Source organism: Chiloscyllium plagiosum, unplaced genomic scaffold (assembly GCF_037043375.1).
Source record: "Chiloscyllium plagiosum isolate Xiang-an unplaced genomic scaffold, Cpla_swu_hap1 HiC_scaffold_29, whole genome shotgun sequence".
Taxonomy (NCBI): Eukaryota; Metazoa; Chordata; class Chondrichthyes; order Orectolobiformes; family Hemiscylliidae; genus Chiloscyllium; species Chiloscyllium plagiosum.
Window position 1 is genome coordinate 103,502,044 of NW_028270167.1, and position 11,771 is coordinate 103,513,814.

General features: G+C 40.8%; 1 protein-coding gene across 1 annotated transcript; it reads right to left on the bottom strand.

Moving 5' to 3' along the window:
* Positions 1-409: 409 nt before the first annotated feature.
* Positions 410-2,993, bottom strand: LOC148142477 (putative G protein-coupled receptor 139). Its single transcript, XM_087976600.1, has 2 exons — positions 2,933-2,993; positions 410-1,311 (listed from the first exon to the last, which is right to left on the bottom strand). Exons 1-2 carry the CDS (start codon positions 2,985-2,987, stop codon positions 410-412), a joined length of 957 nt encoding a protein of 318 aa, XP_087832726.1. The 5' UTR covers positions 2,988-2,993.
* Positions 2,994-11,771: the final 8,778 nt, after the last annotated feature.

The following is an 11,771-nucleotide window of genomic DNA, read 5'->3' on the forward strand; positions in this document are numbered from 1 at the left end:
GATGGAGAGTTTTGCAAGATCTGAAATGTCGGATGAGGGCTGGCAATATTACACTTTTTAAAAATATTGCAAGACTTTGAGCGTTGCAAAGATTTGGTGTAGTAACAAAGGCTTTCAAGTCGACGATATCAGAGCACAGGGAGGAGAAAGTGTGAAACAGACTGAAGGTAAAAGAATTATATTCTTCAGTCCCCTGAGGCTGTTGCAAGCTGAGTGCAAAGGAAGGGCAACATATACGAAAAACCTCGACGGCGTTGCTGAGTGTTGAGGATAGACATATTGTTCACACTCAAGTGTATAAGTTTAGGATGTAGAAATCTCGTCACTCATACCTTTCCACCATTCAACTTTCTACGGTATTGCTGCACTACGAAGCACGTCGTAATTATGAACCACGTTTCCAGTAATTTCAATTGTGCTGTTTAGTGAGAAATTGAATTATTGTTGTATACAGATACTTCACTGCAATCTTGAGCTGTTCCCTGAACTTAGCCTGGGTCACTCCATAAATTACTGTATTTGTGCAGCAACTTAAATTTCTCAGCATCAATCCAATTTCTCCAAAGACATACGATGAACTGTTGTAATTCAAGGGATCAGTTCCTGTAATTCTGTAGCATATGAAATATATAACACGGTTTAGCCATAGAAGTACAAAGCTTCCCGAAATAGTAAACAGTAAAATTGCTGATTTCTTTCGGCTTTCCATTTCGATGTCTCTTCCCTTGCTGTGACCCTTCAAACACTTGCGCACTCGACTAGACATTAAAATGTATCGGACTGTCAGAGCGTTAAGCAGGAGAATTAAAGTGAACGGGAGCAATGGCGTTAAAACTGTATCGAGCCAGTCAAATCCCAACCATGCAGGATCAGAGTAATAGCTTGGTTTCGTGTGACAATACCATGGTACGTTGTCAATGATCATTCCAGGTTCATATGCAAAGTAGAATGGAACGTTTTTGGAACAAAGCAGAAGGCTGGTTGTCGCTAAAACCAAGCCTGCAGTTTTGCTGGTGCAATATTTTGTTTTCAGATTCTGGCAACAAATGAGGACAAATCGATCAAACGTAAAAGTCACGGTATACCAGACGGAACAATCGGCAGTTGCAAGAGCCAAGAAATAGGTCACACTGCACACTGGAGTGATGTCGAGAAAACATAATGGGAAATAATAATACCTGAATTGCCTCAGCACTACTTCTGCAATGATGACCATTAGATCAGCTGCTGCCATGGCTACCAAGTAGCGAGTGGTGCAGGCTGAGAGGCCGCACCTTCCCCGGGATAGGATAGCAATTGCCACCAGGTTTACTGCAAAAAAAAAATGAATTGGTATTGAAATGGTCTGTTTCTAAACTGTATGCATTCAATTCATACATTGCATGGAGATTTTGCCGAAAGAGGCAGTGAAGAAATGTGAGGGGATTTCTACTGATAGGCGAGAAGGAGATAGATACTCTGTGCATGCAGGTCTGAATTCATATTCTTAAATTGTAAAACCGAATATTGAGTAGTCAAGGCTGTAATATAGATAGATGGAAGATGAGGGAGGAGGTTGATAGGCAAGCACTGCAACTTATGTGGGAAAAATCCACTTTGGGGCGCTGGATTGGTCTGAGGGTGTGAAGTCATGCTAGGTTAGGAGAAGTAGCACACACTCTCCTTCGATTAGTTCTGAGACAGTGTTACTGAATAAGAAACATTAACTGTGATTTGTCTGTACAGATTCTGCAAGACGAGCCGTGTTTTCTGACGTTTTATGTTTTGCGTGGTTTTGTTGCATCTACTTCATGTTGATTTCCCATGTCCACAACATTATGTCTGCTTTTCAATGGCTTTTTTCTTTTGGCAGCACAGTGGGCTATTTTCAAATGTTTAAATATATTTGCTCGTGGTCTCTTGGCTAATGGCAAGAAAATGGAATTAGAGGAGTGAGAATGTTGTTTTTGGGTGGCACTGATATGATGGGACAAATAACCTTTTTATATGCGCTAGGTCTCTGTGACTATACGTCTGATTCTCGGCTCACGTATAAACCATTTTATTCCCGCTCCTCTTATCAGTAATGCTTCTCTTTCTCTCTTTTTTCACTTTTCTATTTAATTCTTTCAATTTCCCAAACCTGCACCAAGTAATCAGCATAAATCCAATTTCCACGTTGATTTACTTGCTTAAACATGATTAACCTTAATACAGATGCAGCCAGACCTGTTCAGTGTGTCCATGAGATTATTTTATGTTGGTGTTGCTGGTGTCCTTTTGTTTTGACATCAAATTTCCATTGGGCATCGCTCCTCTTTGTGCTCTAGGTTATTGCACGTTGATTTATGAAGGGATAAGCTTAGCTGAGCAGAAATCTAAACGGACGAACAGAGAGTAGACCATTCTGCAAAATGATCCACCATTCATAACATGAAACAGAATTAACCAATTGGTGAGATTATAAATACCCGAAATCGGAAAGTGTAGACATTTTCTACGAATTACTCGACCGCTCTGATCTGCAAATACATGTCGAACTATTGATCACCCAATGGAATGAATACTCAGAAGCCAATCAAGTCTTCTGAATTACAGAAATTGCATTTGAACTTAAAATTTTAAATAATAATTCATAACAGGAGAAACATGTCAAATACCGTGGTGAAAGAGTGAAATCTGCATGGAGATCCCTCACACGTAAGTAATGAACATCACCAAAATCTCTAAAGACCTTACGCCATTGCATTCAAAGATCACAAGTGGTTGCTTCAGCCTAATAATACCACACTTCAGTCAAGGGGAGAACTTGAGAATAAGGACCAACATGGCAAGTTTCATGGAACTGAACATTCGCTGTTGGCATGAATGTGTACTGTAAACCAATTGTACAACTAACTGGGAGAAAAGAACCCTCAGATCTATAACATTGGAAAAGTTTACAATCACTTACTTGGAACACCAATGGTAGCCAATATGGTGTAGTATATTTTTCTTATGTTGTCCATTGACTGATGCACTTTCTGAGTGAAGTCGCCTGCACCCTCGTGACAATCTCTCTGTATTGAACTGACGGAAAAATATGCTGGAGTCCGCAAATCATTACTATCAAGTTTAGGAAGAGGAAGCATATCCAAAGCAAAACAGTAATTCCCTTTCCAACCTAATGCAATTTCAGAACTGCTCGGTATTTCCAATGCTTTCTGGTTTGAATTGCGTCCTCCAACACTCTGAAGAATGACAGTCACGAGCATTTAATTAGCAGACAAGCATGACCGCTGGGACACTTGGTGTCTCAAAAGATTCCAAATGTTATTTTTATAACTATTATTGTTATACTGAACAATGTAAGCAAACCTATGACGAAAGTACAGTGAAATCCCTTTTTCTATAACGTTTGCAAAGTTTGAGAAATTCAATTGAGAAGCATATATTTAGATGGACACTTGGAATGCAAAGATGTGCAAGGCTGCAGAGTTGGTTTGGTGTATGTTTTCCCATCCTGACATTGTGGATCATGAGGTCTTTTTGGCTGTTGTATGGATTGTTTCGATTTTTTCATCTATATGTTTCCCATCAACTCTATTTTAGCTCTCTGGTGTTGAATGCAAGCAATCTTATTGAACATGGCCACACCCACTTCATGGTGTACATTTCTGCACCCCCACGCAATGCCCATTTTCTACAGGGTAATTTCTGAGATAGGCACTTTACTTTTCATTCTACATTTATTGCATATATATTCACAACCCTGGCTTGTTTGATTTGTTATTATAAACAAAATGTTAACTCGTTGAACCTTCAACCTTCAGATGAAAACATATAAAGCACTGAGCATTGGCGAATAAAAGTTCTGATTGTTTCGTTTTAATAATGCATTTTCTAAGATGTCTCCTCCCAACTGTAATGATTCACTGAACATGTCCATCAAGTCAATCTCTAGATAGCACACAGAGTCACTAATGTCTGTGGTCGAACTTAAAAGGGTAGACAATAGTAATGGTCTTCAGCCCCACAATGTTGTGGCCAGCTTTAATCCTCGTCTGAGTTTAGACTAAATTAGTATGTTTCATTGTACTATCTTCTATGTACCTATCCAAGAGTTGCTTAAATGCCCTAAATGTATCTAATCCTACTACCACTGCTGACAGTGCATTCCACGCAGCCACCACTCTCTGTGAAACAAAAAGTTGACCTCCGACATCTCCCATAAATCTTCCTCCAATCACCTTAAATTTATATCCCCTTTCAGTAGATATTTCCACCATAGTCAGGTCTCTGTCTATCCCCTCTGTCAATGTGTCTCATCATCTTGTATACCTCTATGAAGACATTACATATCCTTCTTCATTCCAATGAAAACAGCCCTAGATCCTTTAACTTTCTCCAGAAGACCTGTCCTCCAGTCCCAGAACAAACTCGTAAAACTTCTCTGCACTTTCTTACTCAAGTTTCCACATTTTACCTGTATTAAGGCGGACAGAATTGAAAACAATAGTCCAAGCATAGTCTCACCGGGGCGCCATAGAGCTGCAGCATTAACTTGCAGCTCTTCAACACAAGCCCACCGCTCATAAAAGCCAAAACATCATATGCCTTCTCAACAATAATGTTGACTTGAGTGGTAATTTAAGGCACCTGTGGGCTCAGGCCCTAAGATCCCTCTGCCCCTCCTCACCGCAAGCATTCTGTCTTTAATCCTGTCTTTGCATTCAAATTAGAACATCCAAAGTGAAACACTTCGCAATTTTTCAGGTTGAAAATCTTCTGCCTGTTATCAGCATTCTGCTAATGACCCGCTGCAACCGAGAGTAAAACTTCACACTGTACACAACTTCACACAACTCCACAAAACTTCGTGTCAACAGGAAATTTACTAACCCACCCTTCCACTTCCTTATCCAAATGTTTCCTAAAAATCACAAAGAGCAGAAGTTCCAGAATTTCTCTCTGCGGAACACCGCTGGTCACCGAGTCTTAGTCTGAACGTATTCCATCCACACCAACCTCTGCCATCTTTGGGCGAGCCAATCTGTATCCATGCTGCCTGACTTCACTGAAGCTCATGCCTCATTACTGTCTAAATAAGCATACCATGTGGAAACTTCGCAAATGACTTGCTAAAATTCATGTTCGCCACATCCACAGTTCCACCATAATCGATTTTTTTTACATTATCAAAGTATTCAGTCAGGCTTTTGAGGCATGACGTGCACCTCCCAAATTCAAACTGGCGATCTCGAACCAAATATGGTTTTCCAAGTAATCATAAATCCTCTCAAAATCGTCTCCAATACTTTGCCGAACAGAGAGGTTATTAACCAAAATGAATTATTTACCTTCATACACCCAGCTCGTATATTCCTTCATTTGTTTGCTTTGTCTTACCTCCAAATTGCTTTGCAAATCGGTAAAAAGAAGTATGATAATGATTCTTAAAAGTTGCAGCTGTGAAAGTAATGCAAACACAGAATAGAATACTGACTCATCCCATGGCAGGTGCTGGAATTTTATAGTTTGTGAAAAATATTGCGAGTCTTTTAAAACTAATACGTGTTCAGAAAGTAGTAGAGACGCAGAAAATGATTAAACCCATGAAATTAAGACAGATCCAGAACAAATATATGCCAAAATCCAATGCAAAATCATGAACCTAACACAGACCCTGTAACTCGCACAGGTCTGGGACACATGAAAGCCCTGAAACGAATAATAAACGTTAAAGTGATGCTTGCATTGATTCTGATAAAGGCCCTGATTCTAACAGAATATTGAAGACCAACAGACCCAACTTGCCTGTGTCAACCATGCTGCCATTGTAATAAAATCTAGTCTTGAATCATATGATCAACATTCCCCTATTTCCTGCCTCTTCAGGTTTGTATCCAGTTCTCACTTAACTGTTGTTACCTCATTTGATTCTCTCAAGCACTCTGGTCGTGCATTTGAGGCAGCTAACATCTGCGTGAAAAATACACTACCTCACGCATCTCCTTTAGCATCTTCACCCTGGGCCTTTACCTCAAATCTATGACCCTTACCGTTTGATACTTCCATCCTGGGGAACGGTTTTGACTACCCATTCGATCAATGTCTTGCATAATATTACGTACTTCTCTCAGATTGGCCCTCAACTTCCAATGTTCTAGCGAAAACAATCTTGGATTGTCCCAAATCTCCTGAAATGTGATAGAGTTCAATCCTACAGAATCCCTGACACCACCTTAGTAAACTTTCCAAGGTCCATATCCTTCCTCGTACCGGGACCAGAAGCCCGCAAGACAAATGTAGCCGAATGCAAGTTTCATCCGGCTGCCAGCTTTCCAACATTTATACTCTATGCAACCGCCAATGAAGGCAAACATGTTTCCTTTACCACCTTGTCCAGTTACGTTACCACTCTGAAGTATTTACACTTCTGGAGCCCAACATCCTTCTGTATTTCAATACTTCTAATGGTCCTGTGTTTAATTTATGCACACTTCTTCGACTCCACCTCAAGATCCATCACTTAATATATTAACGGATTAACCACCATTTGACAGTGTTCCATCCAATATATCTATATTTCGCTCGAGCATTTGGTAGGGTTCGCCATTATGCAAAAATCCACCAATATTCTTATCTTTCTTCGATGATTAAGTTAATTTTGTTTTAATCATACAAACGTTCCATGGATCCTGTTTGACTTAACATTCTACACCGCCCAATCATGAGAAACAGCGTCACAAATTTTAGGAAAGTTTATGTGGATAATATCTGTAGCTGTACACTTACCAAACACTCGTGCCTCTTCCGCATAAGCTGAACCAAATGTTTAAGACACCAGCTTCCCTGCACAAAGCCATACTGACATAAGTTCCTTCTTTTCGAAGTGTAATTAAATGCAATCCCTGAATCTAATACAGAATGTAATTTTCATACGGACCGTGAAACGAATACAGCCCGGGATAAACTTATGCAGAGTCCAAAAATAATTGAAATCAATAAAACACTGACACTAAGACAGACCCTGAAACTGATAGAAATTTTTCAACTTGCATAAACCTTTACAGTGATCCAGATTCTGAAACCAGGGCCCAACACTAATTTAATAGAAACAAGTAAAATGATATAGGTCCTAACAAAAACACTGACCCTTGAAATGATACAGAATCCACACACACCCTGAAGCAAATTCAGATTTTGACTGTTATAAGCATAATGATTTCAATCTAGATTCGGAATTTCTGAGAATTGACAGTAAATTTTGGAAAATCTGGACACGAAATTCTGATTGAAATTTTAAAACGTGTGTAACTGGAGTTAGAGGTGAAAAGTATATATTTTGTAGCACTGTAGAATCACATTTGGGCTCATCGCTATGTCACAAATCACATCTATGACCATGTTTTCGCTGGCCCTGGAAGTAATTCCACACAAAGAAACGATCATACACTTAATTCATGGACACTCTGTGGAAATCATCGGACGTCAACACCAAAATATATCCAAAAAGATATGGTCTCACATGTTTGTCAAAATGGCAGTACCGAGGCCATCATGCGGAAGTCCACATGTCCAAAATTTTATTTCTAAGAGCGTACCTGTGGAAGATATTAAATGGAGCTGTTCCTCCAATTGAAAGTCGTTTCACGCCTGCAGTTCTGCTAACACCTTCAATGATATCAACAAATATAGACATAGGGATCTCTGAAATTGGCAGGACAAATCAACAAGTTATTTTATAAGGATGCGGGCCTTCATCAGTTGTGAAATAGGTTGGCAGAACATGACAGAGCTTCATAGAACAAGACGTGGTTGTACTAAAAAGGGTGTAATGCAGATTCAACAGGCTGTTACAGGGATGGGATGTTTCAGCCATGAAGAGAGGCTGCGTAATCTTAAGTTGTTCTCTTTAATTCTGAACATTTGAGGGGCTTAGTGACGGAAGTCCAAACGATTCCGAGGGAGATAGTCTTGATGGATAGAAAGCAAATGTTGTCATTTGTTGAAGGATCAAGTCAGGTTTAATAACCCAGGAGATTGTCAGAAGATTTGAAAACAAGAGATCTTACCACCCGTGTGCTGGACGTCTGGGATGCACTATCTGGAAGGTTAGCTATAGAGTTCTTGACTCGCAGAATCAAACAGCTTGGAAACAGACAGTTTTGTGCAACTCGTGCTTGACGAAAATAATTGTAAACTAAACTCGTCCGACTTGTCTGTCCCAAACCAGATTCCCACAAAACATTCCTATTCATGTACATATCTAACTGTTTTTGTAAAGGTAATGTCGTAGAGAATTGTTGAGAACTACCAGGAGACGAACAGTGTTTTCAAGAAGATAATTTATTTGCAAACAAAAGCTGTGACAACCAACAAGCTAACGCTTGATTTTCCACGAACCTCGGGGTCCGTTGATCTTGAGGCATTTTTGTTATCATGTTTCCTTCTAGCTTATCAGCGTGTCCAACGGTGTTAGTTCGGGTTATCTCAGTAGACATATACAGGCTTAGTTCCTGTTAATACTTTTTAGATTACAAAATTAGATTAGATTATTTACAGTGTGGAAACAGATCCGTCAGCCCAACAAGCCCACAACGACCCGCAACACACCCAGACCCATTCCCCTACATCTAACCCGTCACCCAAAACTACGGACAATTTAGCATGGCCAATTCACCTAACCCACCTATTTTTGGATTGTGGGAGGAAACCGGAGCACCCAGAAGAAAACCAAGCAGACACGGGGAAAATGTGCAAACTCCACTCAGTCGCTTGTGGCGAGAATTGAACCCAGGCTTCTAGCACTATGAGGCAGCAGTGCTAACCACTGTGCCACCGTGCCGCCCACCTCTCTATTTCTGCGACTTTAATCTTTACTGCATTTAACTTAATCTTATTCTAATCTGCCATGATAGATATTTGCTCTCAAATTTACCTACATGGTCTTTAATCTCAGGCTAACCCTGCTAGCTACTAATTCAGTAACTGCTGTCACATTTTGCCACAATGGTCTCCAGCAACTTGACATGCTGACCCTGCTAACTGCTGATTAAATATTTACAATTACGTCCTTCCAACGTTGATCTTCAGCAGGCGAGTCTACCTTCACTGATTGTTGCTATCTTATCCCGTCTCAATTATCTTTTAGCTTCAGCCTGACTCCGCTAATTGGTGTAGCCACATTCCACAGTCCCTTGAATGCATCATCTCGATTAGTGTAACATTTCACCGACCCCTTGCAATAGTTTACTAATGGTCTTTATGCTTTAGCCCTTCTCATGCTTTTATACTTGTTATTTCCAATCGGAACTGGTATAGCCGCATCTGTCGGATGTTCCTTTAACATTGAAACCATCCTCTGTTGAAACTATTGCCTCACATTTTCTTATATCATCAGCCTTTCACAATAAAATGTGTCCCGAATCTTGAAAGTCAATGCAAAAAACACAACACTAATTCTATCCACACACCTCTTGATTTTTTAAGTCTCTATAAGCTCATATGTCCACTTCTTATATTCCAGTAAGAAATACCCAATTCTATCCAGCTTTTCAATGTAACCCAAACCTTCCACAGAGCAGCATCTTTGTCAACCTCATTTGAACTTTCTCGAGTTCAATAACAGGGCGAGCAGAACTGAACACAGTATTGCAGGAGATGTCTCAGCGATACTCTGTTCAATATTAATGTGACATCCGAACTCCTACTCTCAAAGAATTGTGAGGTGGGAAACCTCAGAGAATTTCCAGAGTACTACTTTGGCTATGGAAAATGTTGTATCATTCTGAGCTGCAGGGCTCCTACAGAAAACGTAGGCTTCCTTTTGGTTGCCTTATATATGCGGCAGAGAAGATCAAAATAGACTTCTTATGCTGGAATCAAAAACAGACAATCAGCCATGCAGCATCACGATGTGGAGAAGTCGATTTTCCAGGTCTAACGCATCTTCAGGACTACGAGTAGGTACAGGGGGGCTGCAGATAATGGTGGTTGCAGGGATACGGTGGTGAAGTGGGGATAGGTAAAGTCATGTGGAGGGTACGAACTGTTTTGTCAAGTGGAGGAATGAATCTGGTTGGTGGCAGGGAGGAGTGAATGGGAGGCGGCGCTGGGAAGGGAGTCCACGTATGGGAAAGGTGGTTATTTGAGATTGGATATTTCGATGTTGTCTGCTCCAAGATGTTGGCTGCCCAATCGGAAGATGAGGATTGGTTCCTTCAATTTGCGGTGTGGTTCGTTGGGAGGCCAAGAATGATCATGTCAGAATTCTACCAATTCCTGCACCTCCCCTGCATTTGCTTGGACGAGGCGGCATTACATTCGCGAGCATCCCAGATGTCCACCTATTTCGACCTGTAATGGAAAATTAACAAAATTAACATTTACTCTGATATCCAGATACTCTAACATTTGAAAAATGATGCTTTACTAAACTTAAAAGTTTCTGACACTTCGCTGAGGTCTGCAGTCGAGGGATATCTTGTTTCTGCGGAACTTTGTAAACATTCAACAAGGGAAAAATATAAGAACAGTATGTCCACAACAAGGGAATGAAAAGAATAACAACTAAAATCTTCACAGTCTTTGTCTTTGAGAGCGTGATAAGAAATAGTGTAAGACGAGTATATGAATTATGCTCAGGGCCCTTGAGCAAGGCATTTTTGTCAAGTGCATGTGGTCCCTCTGCAATGCAGAAGTTAAAATTATTAAAGCTCATGTGATAGTTGAGTCGAGTCAATTTAATTTCAAAAACAGTAAACTTGGGGTTCGCCCAGCACCCCATCACGGATTAAGATCCTGAAGATTCCCAGGAAGTGCAGGCGGCAGCGCCTTGAAGGTCTTTTACTTCATCTCGATCGCTAAATTGGCCCCACTGCGTGAGAGGTCTGGGAATCTGTGGATCGTCCCGGCGCCGGGGTCTGTACTGAATCGGGTCGGGGTAAGAGTCGTGGCTTCTGTAATCCTACACAGAGACTCATTCTAAGCGAATAAATGAATCAGGAAAACGGTTCAGTAAACTCTCACGCTGTATTCGAGCAAAACTAAAGAAATAGGATTGCCGTCTCGAGAGTGTTTGAGAGACAACAACTTTAAGGGTGGTTTTCGAACTGGAACGAACACTAACTGAGTTGGGGTCTCCAAAAACGTACCAGGTACGTAGTTTCGTTGTTTATGAAAACCAAGGAGTTGAGGGGGACCCGCCCAATGCGAGAGGAGACCATCGGAGGTAAAAAGCAAGTCAAAAGGAAAAAGATAACGGTACCGTAAGTGAAATTGAGAGAGCTGAACGCTTTTTCAGTAACACTGAAAATGGGCTCCGGCAAGAGCAAACAAAAAGAGGGTACTCAGAGGAATTTGAATGGCCAACCAAACGATTATTACGTGATAAGTAATTATGGCCCAGAGTCTCTAAAGCAGTTAGAATTAATGATCAAGGAATGTGGTTTTCCGGAGGGGGGATATTTTAGTAAAAGGCAGTTGGAAATTGAGTTCGAGGGTGGAGGAGAGAGAATTAAGGAGAAAAGGAAGGGAAAAATAGAATCTGTGAATTTGAGTACTTATAACATGTAGAAGGCTGAGGCTAATATCAGGGAAAGGAAGCCTCAAGTAAAGGATAGATCAAATACGCGTACAAACACTCCTGCACACGCAGATATGCCCAGGAAATAACCTAACGATGCTGTACAGTCTCTTAAATCTGTTCAAGTTCCTGACCTTGATGACTGCCCTACAAGACCTGCAGCCCCCTTACGAGATCCGCCTGGCAAAGGTTCCAGCCAGCAGACTCCACCTCAGGGTCTGCT